Source organism: Glycine max, chromosome 13, assembly GCF_000004515.6.
Source record: "Glycine max cultivar Williams 82 chromosome 13, Glycine_max_v4.0, whole genome shotgun sequence".
Lineage (NCBI taxonomy): Eukaryota > Viridiplantae > Streptophyta > Magnoliopsida > Fabales > Fabaceae > Glycine > Glycine max.
The window spans coordinates 35,416,667-35,442,346 of record NC_038249.2 but is presented as its reverse complement, the minus strand read 5'-3'; the positions used below and the strand labels follow the sequence as shown (position 1 = coordinate 35,442,346).

Genomic DNA, 25,680 nt, shown 5'->3' with positions numbered 1-25,680 from the left:
TAATAGTCTCCGGCGAGCGTTACTCTTTTGACATTCGAAATCTTTCTTTCCAGTTGTAATAGGCGACTTTGTCAAAACGTGCTCCTCCTTGTTTAATGGTTGTGGTACGTTGTTCAATTTTATTTCTCCACCAAATTCATTGTCTTTCAGTAACAACTTCATAAATTTTAACCGATAGGTAAATGTGTGTTAGTAGGAGTTTGAGAATGTGTTGTTAGCCCTCGTATAATTAATCTTCTATTACCAAAGGCATTAGTAGCAATCTCTTCGGCCAGCGAGTCTTACAATAACAGTAATATAAACATGTCGATTATAAAAAAATGTGCATGTTAGGGATTGTTTGAGAATGTGTTGTTAGCACTCATAATTAATCTTCTATTACCAAAGGCATTAGTAACAATCTCTTCGGCCAGCGAGTCTTACAATAACAGTAATATAACCATGTGAATCATAAAAAAAATATGCATGTTAGTGATTTTTAGGAAGCCTTTATAAATTGTAAAATATACCTATGTCAATTATTAAAAAATATGCTTTTTATTGATTGTCATGAAGCCTTTATTCCCATTGTAGTTTTTCCTTGGTGTTCAAGCATGTGCTTGGCACACAACATACAAAATGAAAGATGATTGATCTTTTCAAGTAATTAACGATCCCAAAATTTCCGATGCACAATCCACAAAAAAAGGCAAATTTTCAAGGATCTTCCATCTATTTACTGTTGTAATGTGTACAAGGTAAACTCAAAAACACTAACTCTCAGTTCTATTCCTAATTTTTAACGATTCTATCCTAGAATTTTCACCACATTTAAGTCTACTACTTTCTGGCCTACAAATTGTTTTGATGATTACTTCGGTTCCCGAAATTGTTTGTACAAATATGTCACACCACAAATCCTGGAGTGGACAGCGCCACAATGCAAACCGCTACTCCCAAAACGAACCAACAAACAACGGTCACAATCCCTGAAATGAAAAGTAATCACAAATTTAGCCTATCATATCCATCTGCGACAATATTCACAGCGTAAAAAAATAATACATCAAATGAAATGAGCATACCTCGTCCATGTATTCGAGCCACGCCCTCAAAGGAAGCCAATGAAGCAAAAGCATTTTCTTCATCTACATGACCATTAGTTCCAAAAACCCACTGACTACTACGAGTGCCCGTTGTCTGCTTCAGAATCACTCCCTGAGGAACTCCCCGAATCCGAATCTGCAACAGCGATCAAACTTAGGTTATTTCTAGATAGAAAAATAGCTTCAACTACAAACCAAAGACTGTTAGGGGCAGGTAAATACCGCTTGACGAAGACGAATCACTGCTTGAACTGCCAGAGCTACTAGAACTACTACTTGCATGGCCTCCAACAACATCTTTATCTTTCTCAATCTCCACAGGGGGGAACATACTCGTTGGCATCTCATCCCCAATGTCAATATCCTCGTCCCCTGCTTCTACTTTCTTTGGCTTCTTCACTTCAACTGGCCCCCCATCAACCTTCTCGCTAGAAGGCAATTCCTGTCAATTCAATGACATCAAAAGCAGCAATATTAGTAAATGCTAAATAAGAACATGCCCATTAATCAAAATGAACTAAGTGGTAGAGAATTTACCCCGTTGCCTTTGTTAGACTGCACATCGTTGTTGTTGTTGTCAATGTTGCCCATCAATGCCTGCCTCTTAATCTTGCTAACCATCTTCTTGTAATTAGTCACCAATCGATCAAGTTCCCAAAGTGTCTCTGTGTCAACAGCCTCAATGTCTAGCTCGATCTCATCCCCATCCTGCTTCAAATGTCCATTCCTCCTCCTTATGATCTGCACCACCTGTTCCATTTTCTCTGGCGGCAAACTCTGCAACCCTAACCCCAACTTGTGTTTCTCTTCAAGACTCATATCCCTCTTGTTGGGGTCCTTAGCCTTCGGCTTTGGTTGCTTCAAAGGCTTCACAGGAGGAGCTCGCATTGGGGATGGTGTGCGCACCGGAGACTGCACCAATGGAGGATTTGAAGAACTTGCAGGGTGCTGCGGTGGAGGTTCTTTATGCAATTTTGCAGGAGGGATCGGATTCTCCTTTTTCTTCACCCTCTCTGGCTCAACTTGGCTCCACGAACTGGCTTGCAATTCCTCCTCAGATTCGCGATCATGAACTATGCTACCTTCGAATTTCTCATGCACCGGTCGATATAGTTCCTCAAACCTAGCCAGAAGCTGTTCCGCCATGGTGTACACGTCGTGACCCTTAGGGTTATAAGCCAGTGCATTGTTGAACGTCAATCTCACATCAGAGGCGAAATCTGCAGGCGTGGCGTACACGTTCTTAGAGAGATTGGACTTCACAGTACCCAGATCCATGGGCTGCTTAATTATATCGCAGTAATCGTGGAGTTTCAGTCCAACTACATCGACGGGGGCTTTGAAGACCCACCCATGTTTGTGTTTGATCAGCTTCTGCAAAACTTGCGAGCAACACTTCATCAAGTTTCCAACCTCCGAATGCGACCGTTTCAAATCCTTTGCGGAATTAGATGGCAAGGGTCGCTTGTTGCCGGAAATTTTCTTGCCTGACGGTTTCTTTGGATGTCCGTTGAGGCTCTGCCCGGGTTGAAACTCGCTGGACCCGATTTGATTCCTTAGCTTCTGAATTTGTTCGAGCTCCGAGACGAGGCGATTCTTGAAGTCGTTGAGCTCCTTCTTGGTGCACGAAGCGACGTTGAAGGTCACATACTGGGAGTGAGTTGCGGCGTCGTTCGATCTCCGGTTGATAGAGGAAGCATCATCGGACGCCGATTGGGTCTTCTTGCCATTCGCTAATTTAGGGTTAGAATTAGGGTTAGGGTTAGGGTTAGAGAAAGGTACTTTTCCCATGAATCCAGCTCCACCGCTTCTATGCCGTGGCCAATTAGGTTCGTTCCGGTAGGCGGAAGCCATGAAGATGCGAAATCACGATCGTCCGGTGAGATTCCGCCGTCTCTCCGGCGTGAACTCTACAATGCGGGTCGAGCGAAGCATAGGTAAGCGGGGAACTAGGAATCACGCGCCAAAGACACTCCCACGCGCCGCCGGAGGAAGCACCGATTGAAAAAGAGAAAACCAGAAAATTAAAATCGTAGCGTTTAGGGTTTGGAACTTTGGTTACCCTAATCTGTGCGAGGAACGAAAGGGGGCTAGGGCCGCTTCTTAAAGGCGATGAGATCTGCCCGTGGGTGCTTCGGGAAGCTTTCTCTGCCGTTGATGCTTTCTTGATTCCTGATCCGACGGATAGCGTAGATTTCTCGGCTGTCCCGAAACCTGACCGTGAGATCTGGCACGGAGGGTGATGATTTCGTGATTTTGCCACGTGTCGTTATCAGAGCCGGAGGATGTAGGAGGCCTTGTTTTGATTTGGATTTGAGTTTGAAGTGAATTTGGGGTGAATGTGTAGTGCATTTAGGGTTTGACAGGGGATTGGGGCCCACGTTGATGACGTGGATGGACGCCAAACTGGCGTTTCCGGCGTGTGAGCGAGAAGGTACGCGCAGCGCGTGGCTGCGAGGAAAACGCGTGTCGATGTGAAGGGTAGTATCGTAAATGAACAGTGCAGCTTGAAATCCTTCTTCCTTCCCTGTGTTTTCACCTAATTATAATATCACCCACATTAGCGCTTTTGATTTTTGAATGATGAATTTTCTGACGAAAATGAAAATTAGTTAACTTAAAGGGTTTTGCGGTAGTAGGTTAATGATCAATTAACTTAATTAATTATAGGGATGGTCTAGCAACTTAGCTAAAAGATACTGGAAAAAGGATTTTTGTTGAAGTGATATCAAAATTCAGGAGCGACTTTTTTTTCTTGGTTTTAAGGTGTGTACTTTTAGTACTTAAAGATAAAACCTATCTTGTTATTATTTAACTGTTGAACAAATTTAATGGAAATAAAAGCAAAATTACTACAACAAAATAAACAAACCCTCTTCTTTATATATAAAAAAATATCTAGAAGTTCCATAAGTTGATTACTTCAAGTTGTATTATATTTGATGAGGCTAATCTTAATTTGAGTTCATTTTTTTCACCAATAATATTAATAAGTCAATAAATACATTCACTTCCACATCGAATTAGTAGGTATCTCCTTAATAATTTTTATAATATTTAATGGTATTAAGATTTTTTTTACTGTGATGATATTAAGATTTGAAAATTAATTTATATTTCTTAAATTTGCAATGTAGACACAAATTTTGTCTACAATTTATTCAGACATCTGATCATTTGGTTTGCACTGCTCCTTCACAAATCAATTATGGAATTAGTCGGAATATAAGTTGAAATGAATAATAGACAGATCCTTTCTCTCTCAATCATGTGTGTGTATATATATATATATATATAGTTTTATCGTAAAGTTCTTCGTAAAGTTATGCTTAAATTAATGATGTTAGGATGATGATTATGACTTATGTTATTAGATGATTTGTGTTTCGACTTAAAATCTGCAAATATTGTTGAAGTTTTTGTATACAAGGTATTGTCCGTTTAGATACTAGATATATCGTCATAATTTTATTCTTATAAAAGGTACCTCAGTGGTTGAGAGATAAGAGTGTTTATAAACGACTTATAAGTCTTGACTTCCAAGCGATGCTGGACCTTGTGACTACCAGAACAATTTGAAATACTTAAACCAAGAGTCTCTTTCAAGACAAAATAAAATTATGATTCATAACTTGCTTCTTGATCGTTGTCAACACTGAGGTAATTCATTTGTTAATACAATATTCCAGTCGTAGAATTAATTGTTGATTCTCAAAGCTTTTGAAGTTGTTTGTCACCCCAAAAGGCGCGCTAGTCATCAAACATGTCAATGGATACCCCAAAAAAGTGTCGGTCATCAAACATGTAGTAAAAATAAACAACTACTCATTTCGTTCCTATTTATAAGACTTAAGTTTGAAATGATACTTATTACTTTCCAAAAGATCCAATTTATCATATTTCTTGCATTAAGTATTTTTAGACTAAAAATATCCTTTATTAAGAGAAGAAATATAACCTATTGGCAAATCATTAGAAAAAAGAGAAATATTAATGACAAAGATAATTTTAAAAAAATTATAAATTTAAAACAAATTTATTGTTATCATTGACCATTTTTCTTAATCTTAATAATTAGGTAATTAAGTCTCATATATAATAAAGAATGAAGTAATTAATACAAATGTATTAAATACGACACACACATTTAGAATTAGGGATATGGCACGAGGATTTAGCTTCATTAAATGTGAATTTCTCCATGTATCACACAAAAGTGGTATAATTTTTAGACTTAAAGAATATTTTTTATTCCTAACTTCTTATTTTTTGGTGAATTTTATCCTTGATTTTTTAATTTGGCATATTTTATCCTAAACTTTTAAGAAACTTGCAAATTTCATCCTTTGTCATTATCTGTTAACAAGTATAAAAGTTAAGGATAAAAATTATCAAAAAAATAATAAGTTAGAAGTAAAATGAGTAATTATGTTAATAGTAAAATGACTAAAGATAAAATTCACAAAATTCTTAAAAGTTAAGGGTAAAATGTACCAAATTAAAAAATTGAGATAAAACTCACTTAAAAACAAAACATGTAACTAAACCTGATTTTGAACCACTTACTTGAGTTTTCCACCAATAAAAGTCTAAATAGGCATTTGGACCAATGTACACAACGACAAGTCTCATGATTGCAAAGAAACCAATAAAGGTTATATGTTTTTAGAAGCACCTAAACAAGATTGGTTAGGTCAATCCATAAAATCGTTTTTTTTCTAAGAATCAATAAAAAAAAATCATGAATGACTAATTCGTTGAGAAAAAGCTTTATTGTTTTCTAATTAAGAACTTATTATGATTATTGATACAACTCTAATCCAATTTTATGAAAATTGCCAGTTACATCAATTTTATGATTAAACCATTTTTTATTTATCATCTCTAAATTAAGTTAATAACTTATTCTTATGTATCTGCAGATACAGTGGCGAATACAGAAGTTAAAAGGTGTATATAATGATGTATTTAAATAAATAAATAAAAAAACTGTAGATGTATAAATGTATTGCAGTTACGTATTATCTCTATTATACAGTAAAGACAATGGTAAAAAATGGGGATTGATCTTATCTTCTTTGTTCACATTTTCAACTAATTTCAAGGTGTCAATTTTTCACTTTTCCTATTCTCGAATCTTGGATATGACACAAGTAATAATTAAATTCAAAATATTTCAGCCTGATCTTACAAACACAGTTAATTAGACCTTTCTTTAACTTATCTTTATTATGTATTAATGCGCAAAAGAGATACCCTGAATGGGATTATGCAATCTCATGTCATTAGGTGTAAACCTTTTAAGCCTGTATGTGAAATCATTAATTTCTTCAAACACGATAATAATGAACAGTGCAATTTTGAGTTAATCTTTATTTTTTTACTGCTATTTAATCTTTATTTTGATAAATAAGAAAATTATGTAGTAGTATTTACATTGTCACTAGATATTTAGGAGACTTTTATTTCAAGTGCTATATATTTATTTTTGGAAATATAAGACTGAAGAAATTTATCCCACATTTATTACATGATATCAAAATAACTATTTAAAAAAAGTAATAAAATAAATAAAATAATTATTCCTAGATATATTTTATTTTTGGAAAGTCATAATCTCCCATTAAATCAATATTTATTCCCTACTCATCTTACTATCAACTACCCTTTTAAATTTCCGGAAAAAAAATCAATTCAACCAAGCATATATTTTAACTACTAGAGACTTACATTAATATTACAAATATATAATATACAGAATTCAGTTTAGATCTTTTTTTTTTTTTTTGTCTAAACAAACATGTACTCCATTAAGTTATACCAAGCTCACAAAGAGTCGATCCACGTGGTTGCTCATAGTTTGGATATGGTTTAACTGATTTGCAAATTATTAACTTGTTATCCAAACTAATTACTAATATTTCTAATATTTATAGATCTGTGACTTTTTATTCCCCGACTATTTTTTCTTTTTGCTTTGAATTTATTCCTTTTTTTTTCACCAAAAAAAATTGTTTCTAGCAATCAATGCGCCGATGCATTTAAGTTTCGGAGTTGGAAGCCATATGGCAACAGAAAAGAAAAGCAATTAAGCTCATGCATAGCATACCTCTCTCTCTACTATGTTATTTGATTCTTCCATACATTGGACACTTAATTTGCTGGCATTTTATTAATTAGACACAAATTTTTGGTCCAAAAGAATAGCATCCAACTCTGGTGACATTCCTAGAATCCCAGTTAATGGGAATGCTTGTAGTATTCGTAATTCTAAGGTAGAATCAGTAACTATCTTGAATGACATTCTGTCACCACTCAATTAGAAAAAAGAATCAACTACATTAAATGATTAAATAGCATGTTCACACACAACCGGTAAAAGAATGTAGAAACTTTTTTCCAAAATTATAAACTTCAAGGAAAAATTCATTTTAATTTCATATGTTTAAAAATAACAATAAGGTAAAATATCATTTATTCTTTAATATATTTTTTGATTTTTTTAAAAAAATACAAGAGTAAATCTAGTTAACCAGCTATAATTTTAAACAAATGCTTGTAAACAAAGAAATATAACCTATTTATGACATGTTAGGATAAATTTCTGCATCGACACTTATAGGAGAAAAAATAAAATAAAAAATGACATAATTTTTCCACAAAAATAAGCCGTTCCTCTCAACATTTTCTAAAAATAAAACAAAGAGAGACGAAAAATTAAATAAAAAAATAATATTGAGTTGAGGGACAAAGAAATTTAATGAAAAGTGAAGAACAAAAAGGTTTATAACTGTTATATATCATTTTAGATAAATTAAATGTATTATTTTGGATAATATATTTTTATGGGCAAAATTTTAAACATTTAATAATATTTTTTAAATATTAATTAATTATTAAACATATTTATTAATTATATTAATAAAAATCTTTAGGTTATTTTTTATGATTTTTATATCCTTGTCTGCTATTGAATCAACAACACTAGAAAAATTATCTGTAAAGTTTTTTTTTATATAAAAAAAATAAAAAAACATTTTAAAAATTATTCAACATAAACTCTGTAAGTGTATGTGAAATTCTTCACCATATTTAAGGAATTGATCATATTGTTCTAAAAATAGTTGTAGCAAATTTTGTAGAATTTTTTATAGGAAAATGTCATAAAATTACAATTTTTTTTAAAAAATATACATAACGAATTTACAAGAAAAATATAATTTCAAGTCATATTGTATAAAAAATATTTAAAACCCTCAGTAGAAGCATAACCTTTTTTTTTTAAAAAAAAAAAGTAGAACCATATCTTTAATAGAGGAATCCATTTTGAATTTTTGAGTCCTATGATATCATATAAAATACAAATAACTTTTGTTATTTTTTATTCTGAGTAAAATGAATTTTACTTGAAAAAAAAAACACTTTTTTGAAAAAAAAGAAGGTTATGAATTTTTTTCTTTCTAGAATCCAACCTCCAACCAAAAAAAGCGTTTGAATAAAAATAGTGATAAATATGATGAATAGAGATTCTTAAGGTAAAAAATTCTTATTGAAGATATTTTATCCTGATGTTGATAACTATAACATAAAAGGTTTATATATATATATATGATTTGCATAACTTTAAAAATGTCAAGTTAATTTATTTTCTGTCACTTGTTCACCATCTTCGACAACTTTGTAACTCTCTTTTCAACATTTTCTTTTTGGTCTGCAGTCTCTTTACAACATACGCCTATACTATACTTATGAATTATTCGTACAACGAGATTTCCTGGGTTGGTCCTTTATCGTCCTTCTTCAGTTCTTTGCTTGATATTGTGGCAATTTTGTTTTACTCTTCCGTCATTTACTTTTGTTTGGTTTTGCATTTGGAATGTGTGATCAACATTTTCTGTATGTACCATTTATTGTTTAAGATTTTGTTTTTTTTTTCCCTATATACTTGTGATTTCTACAATTTTGACGCCAAATACGTATGAGTATTTTTTTATTTAACTTTGAAATAAATTATTTTTAGTTAGTGATTTGATTCTATAATTTTTTTTCATCTATTAGTGATTTGTTACTATGATGGTAGAATAATATCTTTATTTTTCAGTTAAAACTAGGAAATATTAATTCATTTTAGTAGAAATATTTTATTAAAGTATTTTTTATGATATTTTGAAAATATGTAAGGTTAATTTTATTTTCATTCCTAAAAATCATTTAAGGTTAATTTTATTATATCCCTAAAATTATAACGGGTTTTATTACGCACAAGGACAAAATCATTTCTCTGCTTTCTCTTCTCTTGGTGACTCGTATTTTTCTCAGGGTTCCCCTCTCTGTTTTTTTAACAGACTGAGTTAGAGTACAAAGAAAAAAACAAGTAAAAAGACTCATACAGCCTCTTTACCAAAGCCCAAGATATAAGAGAGGCTCGGAGAAATTGATTTTGAGGCATTTGCCCACAATAACTTAAATTAATAAGTTTGTCATCAATAAAAAAAAATAAGAATTTATATTTATAAATTATAAAAATATAAATTTCATTTAAGATCTCAAAGTTTTTATACATAAACCCCGCACAAAAGTATGTAGTAATTTCAAGATGTCGAATGCGCAGTTCCTCTTTAAGCTTAACTCAATTCATATTAAACCCAACAACCTAAAACTAAATATTCAACACCAAATGGAGAAAGTCAAGGCATGTGTAGTGTAGAAGGAACATTTGAGGATCACTAAGTTCAGGTTCTTCGATTCAGGCAATACATTCACACTTCTTTCCATCCTCTTCCAAGCTTGGACTAAAACTTGTATTGATAATTCTTGTTTCGGGTCACTAGTTTTATGATTGTAAATCCGTGAATTTTATAGTATCCAAAATATGGGGGAAAAAGTAGCAGACAACTCTGTCAAAGTTTGCTTGCTTTCACGGTACAAAGATATATAATATAATTGTTGGGAGGAGAGAGGAGAGAGGAGAGGAGTACCCAAATTGGATATCTAGGACTCTAACTACCTGTCTCATTATGTATGGGATTTGCCAATTTCGTGGTGGAAGGGTATGACAGACAGATATTAATGCACCTCCATATCTACCGCTGTCTCTTAGTCTTAATTAATAATTAGTACTATTATTTCGTGCTCTTAACCAATTACTATATTTTAGTCTTAAATCTTAATAGTCCTTTTCTGCTAGTCACTTTTTAGGGTATTACAGCTCATTTTACAAATAAATGGAAAGTCAGTCTTTGTTATTCGAAGAAGTTATTTAATGAACTTTTTCTTATCACATTTTTTATGACTTTTTTTTTTTGGGTGGAATTCACTTTTTTTTTATGATAGTTATATTTCTTTTATATTTTAGGAAACAAGTTTCCAATTATATACCGTTAAATATATTCACTTAATACAAAAGAAAAATCAACTTAGTACAGTGTGTTTCTTTACTTCTCACTCCAAGGGTAAGACTATAAGAATCGAGGACTTGACTAAAAGCATCAGAATAAATTGTTATAAGAACGGGCAAGAGAATCAACAAAGCAACTCCAATATGCAATTAGCAAGTTTCTTACTTCATGAGATGAACTGGTCCTTCTTAATAGTTCTTACAAGGTTGACCATCCTTACAAAACTCATTCCCAAAACAACCACACCCTTAGCACAAAATCCAATGAGAATATTGAGCCCTACACTCAAGTGAAAGCTACAGATTCACATTCCCTGAACAATGGCCAATCTTGGAGTTCAATACTATCCATCCAGAGCTTACCCATTTATTCCTCAAGCTTACTCATATTGATAGAATCGGGGGCTCCCAAGCACAGGGGAGAGGCAATCGATCCAACATTAGGGCTCTAACCTATATTGAACATATTTGAAGGGTCACCAGACAAGGGAAAAGACGCTAGATCCAGTATTGGAATAGGGCCAAGTGGGTTATTAAGAAAAATTCAATACATCCAGATACACCAAGTGATAATGATGACATATTCAATGAATGAAACAGGAGAGATGGGTAGACAGAGACCGGTCATGATCATTCTGAAGCTTCTTCTGATAGTGAGATGGATGTATATCATCTAAGATGAATTTTACACCATATCACACATATTTTAAATGGAGACAAAAATGTCTATTCATGCTAGTTGTTTTACCATTCTGCGGTTCAATTTCCAAACTTTTCGGTATAAGCTTTAGTTTATTCATTGTGTCTTATCGAAGTTCATTAGATAACAATTTTACATAAAGTAGTCTCCCTCTGCCAATCTCGCTCTATAGCACCAATCAGAATAAAATAACCATGCCAATTAATAATATATTGTGAATATCAGTAGTGATCCTCCGTGAGGAAACTGTTTTTTTGTAATTGAAATAAACGGAAAAGCCCAACAAAACAGATTACACATTCATAGAAGGGAGGGGAATTTGATAAGATTCTTCCCCGAGGGATGGGAACAAAGGAGGCAGCGGGACAGGAAAAAACCTGAACATCAAAGTCTACGGAATGACCATATATAGTTTAGCAAGAAAGTGATGTGCCTGACAAGAGAAAAGCAATGGTGAGAAAAATTCACATCCCCACCAGACCAAGTTCAAAGCAATTTGGGAATCCATTTCAACCAAGACGTTTGGTAACATTTAAAGAATAAAAGAGCTTTATACCACGCTACAGACCCCAAATGCCAGGTATCATAATGAAAGACAAGATATAAGCAACGCCCGAGTCACGAACAATACCAAGACAAGCACATGAGTAATGATGCTCTCGAGGTGGTTGTTAGAAAGTGATTCAAATAGTTAAGGGGTTAAATAGGGAGTACCGTTATAATTAGAAAATGAGAACAACTTGTATTTTTCTATTTTTACGAAAAATTGATTGTTATAAATAGATAGTTATCACCGTTGTATAAGTATTATTCATCAGAATTCAGAAACAGTTTTTTTGTATTTTTTTCCGTTACATTCTTTTTTTCTCCAACACAGTGATATCAAAAGCAGGTTAAGGGACATAAGAAATGGGATCAATTGGTGAAAATTTTTCTGCGAATCTTCTCGTCCTCAATGGCAAGAATTGGGATCGATGGGAAGGTAACTTTGGGTTATCAAGAAGTGATTGAAATTGTTGAGGAAGGTTATCCCACAATCACTGAAGGCTCTAAGAAGCACAGAAAGCCCTTTACAAAGAAAACAAGAAGAAAGATTGTAAAGCTACAGTTTTGATTCATCAGTGTGTAGATGATGCACACTTTGAGAAGATTGCAGGCGTGCAACTTCACGAGAAGCATGGAAGATCTTGAAGAAATGTAATGAGGGTGCAGAACAATTGAAGAAGGTGAAACTACAAATGATGAGGCATCAATATGAATTGATGTAAATGGAGAACAATGAAAAGATAGCTGATTTCTTCAATAGAATCATCATTCACACAAATGCTATGAAGAACTGTGGTGAGAAGATTTCAAACCAAACAATTGTAGAAAAGATCCTGAGAACTCTTAATCCCAAGTTCGATCACATTGTCGTAGTCATTGAAGAATCCAAGAAACTTAAGGAAATAACAGTAGAAGAACTTCAAGGTTTTCTTGAAGCACATGAACAGAGAAATAGAGAAGCCAGGGGATCATCAGGCGTTGTAGGCTCATACATAAAAGAGAGTAGGCAATAATTCCAAAGGTAATTTTAGAGGTCGTGGACGTGGGGAAAATTTCAGAAGTGGCTTTAAAAGAAACACACAAAATTAAGAACAAGGAAAGAATGAAGAAGACCAACCAAAAAGCTCTAACAGAAAAAGGAATTTCAGTAACTGGAGAGGAGAGAAAAAAATGGAAAAAGACAATTGACAGGAAAAGAATCAAATGTTTCAATTGCAATTAGATAGGACATTTTTCAACAGAGTGTGTAATCGCACCAAGTAGCATAGATCACAGGGGGAATCAGTCACACAATGATTATCAAGCACATATGGCCAAGAAAGAGAATGAAGCAAACTCTGACGAACAACCCTTGACGCTGATGATGGTTATCGATTCAGAAACTCATAATAATGAAGCCTGGTACATAGATTCTGGATGCTCAAACCATATGATTGGACATAGGGACTGACTTGTCAATTTTGATGCAATGAAAAAAAGTAAAGTAAGGTTTGCAGACAACAAAATTATAATACTTGAAGGAGCGGGGAATGTGACTATTAGAAGTATCAAAATAAATAATAGCATTGTTAACGAACAAGTATCAAAATCAATAAAACATTTAATATAGTTTATTATGTATTTCCTAATTTAAATTAATAACAACTACTTGTCCATCCCATGATGCGACGCTTAAAAATTATTGATATTTTTTTAGCAATCTTTAGTCATTGAGGATTTACTCAATATTAAATGATCATAATATGAATAAACTGTAATTCTAGTCATTTAATTTATAATAACAGCAGTTTAAATCTTTATTTTCTTCGAAGTCATCAGCAGATCATTAAATCTTGAAATAACTATTTTGAAGATCATTTCATCTATCACCCTCAACTAAAAAAATAGTCTCACGCGAATCCTTCCTCAAACGCAATAACAGAACAAAGTTTATTGGATATTTTTCGTTCATTACATAGGTTTACAACCCTGTTATGTACACGTATCCAAGGAAGGAAAGGGTAAAAGAACAAGGTTTTTAACAATACTTATCTTTTCAAGCTTTATCACCAAAACTTTCATCCATCAAGTCTTTCCATTTTATTTTATTGGAAAATGTTTTTGAATAATTAAAGTAGAGGATTGTTTTTCTAATTTTCTTTGTTGCTAGAAGATTTTTCTTATATATATATATATGATAAAAAAAACAAGTGAATGACAAAACATAATTATGCATAATTTTATGTGTACTATTTTTTTTAAGATTGTACCAGATGTTCAATAATGATGCTGTATTTTATTTTAAAAAGAACAAGGACATGACCAAAGGAAAATACTCATTTAAATATAACAATACAAGATGAAAAAAACAACATATTGATTACTACTCATTCATGCGTAATAATTTGATGGGATCCACTAAACAATAGCAACTGTTAAATCAAAATATTGTTACAATAAGTGTCTTTCCCTGTATGGTAAAGTCATAGCATTAGCATTAGCTAGCAAAAACAATAGTTGGGTCACAGCAGCACTCGTCCAAGAGGCAACAGCAACACAAAGCCGCTAGGCTGCCAATTGGGGAAAAAACAAAGACAAAGTTAAGAGGAGCATTGAACAAGAAAAGAATATCTATGGTAGAATCAAAAGTAAAAATCTTAGGGTTAAATATCTTTTTCTCTCTTAAATTTGGTTCTAGTTTATTTTAAAAATAATTATTTTCAATTTAGAAATAGTTTACTTTTGATCCTTATTTTAAGACTAAAATGATAAAAAAATGATTGTAAGAATTAAAAGTAAATTATTTTCAAATTAAAAAAAGGAAAATAGTCATTTTTAATTTTGAGATTAAGCTCAAATTTGAAGAGCTAAAAAAAATTTAAACCAAAACTTAATGTTACTTTTGGTTAATTTGAAGAGCAAATCCTTTCCTATGCAATAGCTTACCATCCCTCAAGGAAACCTGGTTCTCTTCTAGGCGGTGGAGCAGCATAGTACTGTGGAGGTGCTGCCACCGGAGGCGGCCCCTGATAAGGACCTGTGTGGGACAACAACAACAACTATTCAGTAATAATTGACAAAAATACAAATTAAAAAATGTTTCATATTCAGGCAATGACATATGCAGGGGACAAAAAATGATCAACTAGCAACTAAATAACTTCTTTTATTATCTGCCATACAAAGAAGAAAGAGGATTAATGAAATTCAAAAGACCATATGGTAAGAAGGCCAGGATTGAGCATAATTTGAAGGCTGAAAACTGAAACCTACCTTGAGCTGGATATGGATAGCCATATTTGATCTCACTCATCTTAGCAAGATTAATTAACACCCTTTGCAAAAACCAGATAGACCCAAAAAAAAATATTGCTTGGAAGACAGAGAACTTGGATTTAGGTTTGAATACAAGGGTTTGACGTATATTTATATACACACAATAGAAGGAAGGGAGAGTATAATTGGTGGAGAGAATTAAGAAGAAAGATCCAGAAATAGCATTTCATTTCATTTCATTTCACACCCAATTGGATGTTGGCATGTTACTTCACAGTCACTATTAGATGCTACTATTATACTTTTCTTTCTTTATAGCGTTACTTGGCAAAAAGTTATATCCACCGGCCACCGCCACCATCTTAGAAGAAGAATAATTGAACAATATGATCTAAAAACAACTCCTGCCTTTTTTTTTGGGCTATGGATTCCAGAGGAAGATGGCTATTTAATTACTATTCCTAAATAAAACTGCAAGAACATCTCAAAAAGTCTGCACCTCCTTTTTCACACGTGGCGTGATTCGAGGGCAAGAATACTCTTGTGCAGCTTCTCTTTCTTCCGAAGCTTCTTTCACCACTCGGAGTAATTAATAAAAAGGTTAGAAACTAGAAAAAAGGCTTGGCGTTGTGTGGTGTCCCATGTGAATACAAAGTTTGAGTCCAAAAAGCACTCACATGTTGAGACCGGACTCCATAGCATGGTTTTAAATTACAATGGCAGTTATGATTGGGGTGAGTCAAAAAACCCATTATATTATGGGTAATTGTGGAAAATTGAGGTTAATACGGTGATAATTACAGTTGCAACTGTGGAACGCTATTTAAAATCATTTTCTTTTGAGGGTGCTTGCTATTCGTGGGGAATGGTACTTATCTTAGCATTTTGGGTTAGTATAAGCTTTAAGGTCTCGAATATATTCCTTTCACAGTGGCACACGCTATTACTGTGTCTTGTATCTTCTTTATGGAAACTTTAATTAGTATAACAATAACTAGAGTGATTATTTAAGAATCTAACAACTACTTAAACTTGAGTAATTAAATTAGATAGGTGATTATTTAATCTTTTTTTGTCCTAGGTCAGATATTATGATCTCGTTTGCAATACGTGACTGTCGTGTCGTTGACTCAAGAAAATTTACATACGGTGAAAATCAAACACAAATTTTTTTGCTAAATTAATCGCTCCCGCTCAGGTCATTATTTAATCTTTAATATATATACACAAATTTCATAATTAACATATTGGTTCTGTCTGTGTAAGTTTTCACATTTGGGGCCAATGGGTGGGTTGCTATAACGTGCCTCAAATAGCCTTGCCTATTGGTGAAGGAAGGAAGGAATCATGGAGTAAAAAATCTATCTATATACAACTGATCAACAAAAAAAAGAAGCTATTTTGTACATCAATGAGTAATACATCAATTGAGGTTGTGGGGTGCCCCTCTTTAATCAGCGGAATGATCAAGCTACCCGAGGAAGCTAAGTTGGGCGGATACTATGTACTATTAAAGGATATTTAGATATATAATGGACGGGCCAATTGGCTGTGTTTCTTTAATGTTAGTTGCTTTTATTCACAACTTTAGACCTTTATAGATTATTTGGTTCTTGACGAATTATTTTTATGCAGAAATCAGTGTGCTCTGTTAATACTTGATGTATAGGAGTCTATGTGATTAGTTGAATAGAATTTACTCGGAGGGTACACTGATTTAAGATCATCCAGATCTCGTTTTGAGAAGCCTATTGATTAAGTCAGAAAGGGGATGCTTAGTGGCTGCAATAAGACGTCTGATGCAAATTCGACAAGTACACTGAATCGTGCCATAATATAAAGTGAGATTGCTGTTTTAAGTGTATCTCCTTTTAACTTTTAACCTTCTAAAATTTCAGTGTTTAAGCTCAACCTTACACTAAGGCCTAAGCTAAACTAAATCAGAACAGTAGAGAATCATAATAGAAAAATAAAAACTACTAAAACAGAGAGAATTTCACAATGCACTAGATATTAAGGTACAAGTCCTCTGAAACCCCCTTGCTCAAGTAATTGTTGTGTTTATCCAACAAGTTTATTCGTTGACAAATAGGAAAATTGAGTTCTTAAAACCCAAAGTATCGTCTTGAGACTACTCGGCAAGTGTTACGATTGCTGAATCCTTAATTATTTAAACAATATGTTGAGATGAATCTTACACTAATAATAAAGAAAGTGATGAAAGAAAAGAAGGAAAGAGATAAAACAAATTTGAAAACAATATCAAGAATGTAAATAATCACAAATAGCATATATAAATAGTTTAAAGCTTTGGTTTCACCTAAGTAATCATTCCATGTTACCCAATGTTGGGATAAATTTCTCCTTAAGCACTTGAGATAAAAAATAAGAAAAATAAAATAAAATAAACTTCTCTAGAAATTAAAAGTAATATATGCATAAGTTAAAAATTATTTTTTGAAGAAGCTAATATGCAAGAGTTTTTACAAATTAGCTTCTGTACAAGTTAATTTAGCTTTTGGAAAAATTTATTTCATTTTCCTTTCTTTTTTTTTTCCTATAACTTGTGTTGCTTCCTAATTATCAATTACACGTGCTAAATTTAGATATGAAAAGTTATATAAAGAACTGGAATACAAAGAGTAAAAAGGGGAATCAAATAGCAAACTTGAAAGGTTTTCCACGTAAACGAAACTGGTCCAGAGGTTTTGAAGTAGCCCAAATTCAGGGTCTTTACTGTATAGTGCTTTTTATAAAGCCCACAAAAGCGGCATTCAAATCCAACTGTAGGGTCCTTGTTATTGCCATTAGTCAATTAAGCTCTGCAGTGTGGCATAACCTTAATTTTTTTTTACTGTAAAAAAAAACTTTAAATTTTTTATACAGCTATAACCTTAAAATTTGATAACACTTCAATTATTTTAAGTTTTTACTAAAATAACATCTAATCACCCCAAGTTTATATTTTGAAGTTTATACAATTTCTTCACAGACTTCTAGGAAGCTTCATGAAGAATTATAAAATAGAAAAACGACATATATAAATAAATAAAAACAAATACAAAAGATGAACACATTTTATAATTTAAACAAAGACACCAGATACGCCCCGTCAAAAAAATATAAATAAAAAATAAAAACACCAGATACGCTGTGTCGACCTTAGATAAGAGAGGGGCGGAAGATGAAAGAAAACTACTGATCAATTTGATATTGAGTTAATGAGTTGAGTAATTGAATTGATTTTTTTTTTTTTTTGGTTTGATATTGAAATTCAAAACTTTCAACCTGATTAAATCGAAACAAACTCAATCATCATATTATATTTAAAGCTTGTATAGCGTAAGCCTGGTGTAGGGTCTAATTCAAAGTTGTAATTTGCAAGAAACTACTAGTCCTGTTTCTCTTATATTGACCTGGTTAAGGAGAATCATTTAGCTATTTTCTCCCTTCTTGCTTGACTTGACAACTGGAATTTGGTTTGATCTTACTCAGCAATGACTCTCCTACATTCAGAAACATGGCTTCAATATGTGTCCCATTTCCATATAACCTTGTGTTCTGACAGTTGGATGGCATCCTGAACTAATTAATGATCTATTACTTATTTATGGATAAAGACCTTTTGCAGTTCAACAGCCAACTGCTCATGGTGTAGTTATTAACCTCACCTTTCATTTCTTTCAAATCATGTTTCTGGAATTTCCTAGCTAGTCTATATCTGTTTGTTTTTAAGAAATGTGTTAATAAGTTATAACTTTATTCTTTTAAAATATATAATTTGCTAACATGCTTCTCTTTTATTGTTTGCCCACCTTGCTTAGTAGTAACTACCCATTTTTCCATCTCTTTTTCACTTCGTTAATATAAAGAATATTAATACACAGCTTTTGTTTTGGTTTACTTCAGAAATTTGTGTTAAATATTGTATTAAATTAGAAAATAGATGACTATCATGTGTGATTCAATTGACAAATTTAGTTCTAAACGTAGAAGAGTCTTATTTACACTGCATAAATTTAATATTCATGACATTTACACGTACTTTAAGAATATCATATCATACAATTTTAGAATAAATATATTATATATGGCATCATGTAATCATACCGGTTAGTTATTAGATTGAAAAAAATGTCAAATTAAACATAGACAGTTACTAAACTGTCACAGGCATGAATTCTTAGAACATTTTTTTTTTCTTACCAGATAAAATATAAATATAAAAGCCAATTTAGTGATCAAGTTTAGTAATTTACTTTATGCAAAAATTTTCGCTTATGTGAAGTTTCTTAAACTATTTTAGTAAATAAAAGAAAAACAACAGCGAAGTTAAATAAGTGGGTGCAATTATAAAGCAGATGATTAAGGGTGTGTTTAAAAAAATGTTCAATTGTGTACAATGGAAAGTAAACAGATGTTTGGTGCTTGTAAACAACAATCCAAAACATACACTAAGTCATGAATTTAGTATTTTAGTAAGGAACGCTAACAAGCAGTTAGCTGCTTTGCTTGTGTCACATATTTATTAAATATATTTATACTTACAGTATATAAAATTAAACTCTTAATAATGTTTTGCATTTTTAGTTTTTAAAGCAATTTCTATAAGATACTTGTTGTCATTTATTTATATAAAAAATAATCAAAATATAGTAACAACTCCCTCCACCTTTCCAACACAGATTGGCGCCTGCGCCACGGTGCCTCGAAGTATGTCATCAAAACAGCGACTTGTGCTAGTGTGAAGCTATAATGAATGTTGAAGAAAAAATGGGGTGAAAGAGACTCACCCTTCTACTTAAATTCAAAGGAAGATGTGGTGGGGGCAATCATGGGCGTTTGATTCTCGAGAAAACGCACACATGGATGGTATTGGAAAAACGAAATTTCCACCTGTTATGGCTCCCCTTTTTGTTTTTTCTAGCATAGCGAAATAATTATCATTTTGGATGTGAGCGTCTAACTAAACCCGGAGCACACGTCAAACGCTGGTACTATATCTATATGGGAAATCAAAAAGGTTCTATCCAAAATTATCTTAATTGGCCATAATATCAGAGGTGTGATTGCAACACTTTTGTTCCCTTGTGTAACCTTTGATGCACACTCAAAGTCTAGGATAGAAGGTGGACCAAGACCATGACAATTCTTTAATTTCCGGATGTGAACGCCCTTTCTGTCATTTTGAACAACTTTTTGATTATTCATCTATTTTCACCTATGAAATACGGACACTCCAGTTCCTTGTCGTGTCCGGTGTCTGACACGCGTCTGTGTCAGTATCCGATACCGACATGACATCCATACTACGTTCTATATTTTGGACATTACAGATGTCCACGTGTCTGTATCCGTGTCGTGTCCGGTGTCCATTTCGATGCTTCATAGGTTTTCACCGAATGATCTTTTTAAAACTTCACATTGTCTGAACTCTTTTTTCAATATCAGCGATACCTCTTAATTAGTATAAGTTAACATGCGATCATAAGAACAGATCAAGTTGATTAATATACTGATTACTGTGATTAATGATAATAAATAAAATGTCATTTTAAAGTTAAAAACAATAAATTGACGGCTTTAAAGAGAAAAAGGAAGACCCTCCAACAAATAGCATTTGAATATGCGAAAAGCTCTTCTAAGTTACCTTAACTGATCAATGTTCAATAGAAAGAACTTCAAATGATGGTAACTGTTTTTCAAAGAAAAGAGGAAACTTTTAATCATGACCTTCAATATCAAATTTTGAGAGTCTTAATAGGGGGATATGATTCTAAACTCAATTGAAGGGTAGCAAACAATAAAAAGAATAGATTTATAAAGTGGAAAAGTGTAAATTTATTTATTTTATTAAATTAAAATAAGTAGAGGCCAAACATCTTATTGGTAGATAAACTTCCAATTTTCTTAAAAAAATTTGTTATCGGCATATATTATATTGTTGAAGCAGATCTCTAGAGGCCAAACAAAGACAGGGTATGATTAGACGTAAATAGGCGAGAAGAGTGGAAATGCCTATCACGTTCTTTTTCTTTTTACGGTATGATTTCTTAAACATGATGGCGTAATAATGGCCAGATATCGGCGTGATCATTAAAGGATGTTTAGTAGTGTTTCTTCGTTAATCGAAGGTACATATAATATATAATATGGGGCACCAAAGAACCTAGGAGATCATACCAACTAGTACCAAGAAAGTAAGCACCGAAAACATCATTGCTAAAGATAGAGATGAGAGAAGGAAGAGCATGATTCAACATTTGACAAGCCCTTATCCATGGCGGTCGAATTATGCGGGACAAGCATTCTGATGTCACACACACCATATATATAAGATAATGAAATCTTGGGAATTAATTCAAGTATAACTGTTAAAACTTAAAAAGAAAAAAAACATTATCAAGACACAAATTAGCAGCACAGAAAGAAGTCTACACAAAACCATAGGAATAACATGGTATAAGTTATAACCATCATCGGCAACATTGTGTACAACAATAGCAAGCGAAAAACTAAAAGCTAATAGTATTCCTATTACATAAATAGGATTACGAACAAGATAGCAAAAAAAAAAAACATATTTAGCGATAACCATAATCATAATCATACTGAACTATTATTTTTATTTTTTTGTTCGATAATGATCAGACTGAACCTTGGGTAAGCTTGCTTATGACTTTAACATCCTGACCAAACGAAACCCCTCCCAGTCTCATATCAGCGGTTACGGGCGGAAAAACCCCATGGTACGGAGGAGCGTGCGTTACACCACCACCGGGCGCAGTATAATAAACCTGTCTCCCACTTCCACTATCGTACGCCACCTGCGCGTACGGAACACCAGTATTATCCACTATCCCACCTGGCCGAACCATTCCGAATCCTTCCGTATACGCGGGAGCCTTAATCGGCTGCTGGGCTGGCGCCATACTCGCCGGAACCGCCGCTTTTGGCGGCGGAACACCGCCGTACACCGGCGCTTCACGGTAATTATCGGAACCCATTCGTTGCACGGTGTAGTATCCCTGAGTTGCTGGAGGTGGAGGCCGCATAACCGGTGCATGATAGAACGTCCCCGGCGCCGGAACCATATAAACCGACGGTTCCCCTCCGCCGGACGTAGCCGTCACAGCCGGAGGATAAACGTCGCCGGAAACATGTTTTTCAGGCCAATAACCCGGCGAGCTTGCCAGAAAATTCGGTGGGGGGAACTTCTCAGGCACTTTTTGAACGTAGTAATCACCGGCGGGGTAATTATCCTCACCCTTCCTCCGATGCGCAGCTTGCTCGTTCTCCGCAATTTGCAGTTGCTGCAACTGGCGCTGAATCGCGCTCGGATCCGAGACCGCAGGGTTAAAATTGAATCGCAACGGATGCTCCGGCGGCGGCGCCACGGGCTCCGGCAGCGGATCATTGAATTTGACATCAATAGGTGGTGGCTGAGGCTGGAGACCGAAGAGAAAATCGACGTTATTAGGTTTGATAACCGAATCGTGTGGAGCAGAAGCAGCAGGTGGAGGGGAAGGAAGAGTATCGGAGGGAAAGAGGAATAGTCGCATGCGGGAGGGTCTAGCGGAAGCGCGATAGAGGCGATCGTATTCGTGCATCATGTGATCGAGGTCGTCGTCGTTGGTGACGGAGATGAGGGCGTCGAGGTCTTCGCCGGGAAGCTGGTACTTGAAGGTGAGGTTGTTGTTGTCTGGGGCGTCGCAGAGGGCGGAGAGTTTGGCGAGCATGGCGGAGAACTTGATGGAGCGGTCGACGGCGAGAATTTTGGTCTCGCCGGCGACGTAGGAGAGCTGGTTGTCGTGGGAGCGAGGGAGGATCTTGCCGCCGTAGCTGCACATGAACTTGGCTTTGTAGTTTTGGTCGTCCCATGGAGGAGGGTTGTCGAAGTCTATCTCTCTGGATCGTGGTGAGGACTCGCCGGAATCTGGATACGATTGGTATGAGTAGTTCTCCTGCATCCTTCTTCTTCTTTGGATCACTTCGCTGTTATGCTTCCATTATGAGACACTCACTTCTGATATCATATGATATGCTATCCTTTTTATTTTCTCATTTCTTCTTAGCTTTGCTTTTCAAATATCTTAATTCAATTCGATCCCGTGATATTTTATCCTGCTCTACTATACTGGAAACTCGTTTATACTATTATGTAGGAGAAAGTGGGTTGTGAGATAAATTAATATCTAATTAGATATCCAGTTGATTTAATTAAGATAAGAAATCCAGTTCAATTCTACGTACGTTGTATTGTATTAGGCATAACTCACTTCATTCTTCATGATTGGAGTTGCAATTAGTCAAATTGCTCGTTGGAGGTTAAGTATTTTTAAGAAAAATCTTGAATTTGAATTAGGTGATGAAAAAAAAAATATAATTATGAAATAAAATTTAACTAAAAATGTATGTCTTTTTTTATGGAGATAGAGATTATCACCAAAAAAATATTAGTTATTAGTTATGATGACCAAAATAACTAATAATAAAATATTATTTGAGGTTTAAGATTCTGTGTAGAAATTTATAAATGAAATTACTATTACTTTTCATAAAAAATACTAGTACTACATAAGTTTTTAATACATCTCCTAGTTTTCATTTTAATTACACTCTCTCTTATTTTTTTTCATTCTATAATAAATATTACATGGTTAAAGATGTAATAGAATTTTTTTTATTAATGTTATAAAATGACAAATAAAATGATACTAAAATGTCAAAAGAATAGGATGGAGAGAATATTAAATAAGAATATTTTTGTCCAAATGTAATAGTAATGTTTTATATTTATTTAATATTTTATATTCCTGTGCATTGTCACAGTCATAGGAAGAAGGTAATAATTGATGTTGTGTGCATGATCAATGTATTCATTAGGTGAAGCCTACTAAACTTATTAGGTGAAGGCTACATGGAGTGGAAGTTAAAATGTAGAAATTTTGTGCTCTTGGATAGGAAAACCTACGTATAGAATTGCATCTTAGGAATCTAATTTTAATTTTTTTAACACATTTATTATTATTATTATTCAAACTATCAATATTAGGAAAATGTGTATCAAATAAGAATTAGTGTAATTCATGTCATTTTAAAACTTGTTAAAAATAATGAGTAAAGAGCATATTGATAACGTTTCTCATTTTTCTCATTGTATAACTCAAGCTAATTCAATTAATTGAATCGAAAAACTCTAGTTATTAAAAAGGGACCCTTCCTTCTCAAAAAATAAAAATAAAGAGGGGCCTTTCACCTTTCTGATAAATACAAATGGATAATGCGGGTTTCCCCAACCTATACGACACAGCTGCACACAGACCAATAATTAAATTAACTGTGTCTGTATTTGATAATAAATTTGTCTAAATATCCCTGTTAAACGAGTTAGTCCTTGCGTCAGTCCACATATTATATTTTTTCAAGCGTTTTTTTTTCTCTTGTCACTCTACTTTTTACATGTTCCTTCTAATTTAAAAAATATTTTTTTGAGAAATTTAATTATTGTTATTAATTAATGGATTGGTCTCTGAAGTGATAAATTCAACCCATTTAACCAATAAATTATGCGAATCAGTCTACATAAACCTACAAATTAAATTTATTATGACTTATTCCTAACGTTTAAGCATGCAGTTTTGTGGACCGTACCAACTGGTGTCATGATAAATATGCTCCTTTGCTTTGCTAAAAGGAAATCTTTATTGTGTAGTCCTTAGTCTCTGTTTCCGTTTCCAGCGGGAACACTTGCTATTTGCAAATTGCATTATATAAAAAGGAGGTGGGGGCACACTAGTTAAATAATTTCACTTCCACCACTCTATCCGAAATGAAGTCAAAGTAAAGTTATGAATCTGCCAAATGCAAGAAAATAAGTTATTTATTCTTGATTGAAGAATAAATGGTGAGATTTATGATTAAATACGTACGTACGCACGCATGTAATAATATAAAATAATTATTTAGATATGATCTCACCTGTTATGTGCGTAGATGGCGGCGATGGCTCTCTGATTCAATAACGGTGATGACAGCGTGGACGCAAATAAGAGGTGTGTCATTGGTGCTGTGGTAGCTTACTTGCCAGAAAACGGTGGTAGCCAGACATGGGAGGACTGAGGATACGAAATAACATGTGAAAATATCAAGGAGCAAAAGAGTCTCAAAGTGTATCTTATCAATGATGTGTTTGATTCAGAACTGACAAATAAATGAGATTTTTTTTATGATTAAAATAGAGTATATATAAGATATATATGTGAGTTCCATAGTAAAATAAAGTAAAAAAAATTATTTACAAACTTATTTCTTTCCACCGAAACAAACACACTAACATGCCTATAGTTTTGGAATTTTACACTTTTTTTTTGTATTCATAATTCATTTTACCCTTATTCAAATTTAGTTTTATATTACACTTACACAAAATTATTATATTATATGGCTTTGTTTAATAAAATTAGCTAAAAGCTAAAAATAATTAAATGGTAGACAAAAATAATTTAAGTTAAATTATTATATTATATGTGTTTGATAAAAAAAATTCCTTATAAAAAAATGATTAAAAAGGAAATGTAATAAATATAGAAATTTAATAAAAAAATAATTACAGGTGAAAATTAGAAATTAATTTTAAATAATGTTAATTGAAGTAATGCTTCAAAATATATTTGTTAATTAAATAAGTTTTTCAT

At 33.3% G+C, this 25,680-nt stretch overlaps 2 protein-coding genes across 2 annotated transcripts; both read right to left on the bottom strand.

Moving 5' to 3' along the window:
- Nucleotides 1-693: 693 nt before the first annotated feature.
- LOC100802622 (transcription factor GTE7) lies at nucleotides 694-3,175 on the bottom strand. Its single transcript, XM_003543077.5, has 4 exons — nucleotides 1,623-3,175; nucleotides 1,308-1,527; nucleotides 1,065-1,221; nucleotides 694-968 (listed from the first exon to the last, which is right to left on the bottom strand). The coding sequence occupies exons 1-3, from the start codon at nucleotides 2,937-2,939 to the stop codon at nucleotides 1,163-1,165; spliced, it is 1,596 nt and encodes a 531-aa protein (XP_003543125.1). The 5' UTR covers nucleotides 2,940-3,175; the 3' UTR covers nucleotides 694-968; nucleotides 1,065-1,162.
- An 18,255-nt stretch (nucleotides 3,176-21,430) lies between these two features.
- Nucleotides 21,431-23,202, bottom strand: LOC100801566 (protein tfg-1). Its single transcript, XM_003543075.5, has one exon. It carries the CDS (start codon nucleotides 22,951-22,953, stop codon nucleotides 21,631-21,633), a length of 1,323 nt encoding a protein of 440 aa, XP_003543123.1. The 5' UTR covers nucleotides 22,954-23,202; the 3' UTR covers nucleotides 21,431-21,630.
- Between the last annotated feature and the right edge of the window lie 2,478 nt (nucleotides 23,203-25,680).

Coding starts and splice junctions, on each gene's coding strand:
- LOC100802622 (XM_003543077.5), bottom strand. CDS start 2,939: ATGGCTTCCGCCTACCGGAACGAACCTAATTGGCCACGGCATAGAAGC. Junction 1,528..1,622: donor AGTCTAACAAAGGCAACGGG/GTAAATTCTCTA, acceptor TTGAATTGACAG/GAATTGCCTTCTAGCGAGAA. Junction 1,222..1,307: donor TGATTCGTCTTCGTCAAGCG/GTATTTACCTGC, acceptor TCGCTGTTGCAG/ATTCGGATTCGGGGAGTTCC.
- LOC100801566 (XM_003543075.5), bottom strand. CDS start 22,953: ATGCAGGAGAACTACTCATACCAATCGTATCCAGATTCCGGCGAGTCC.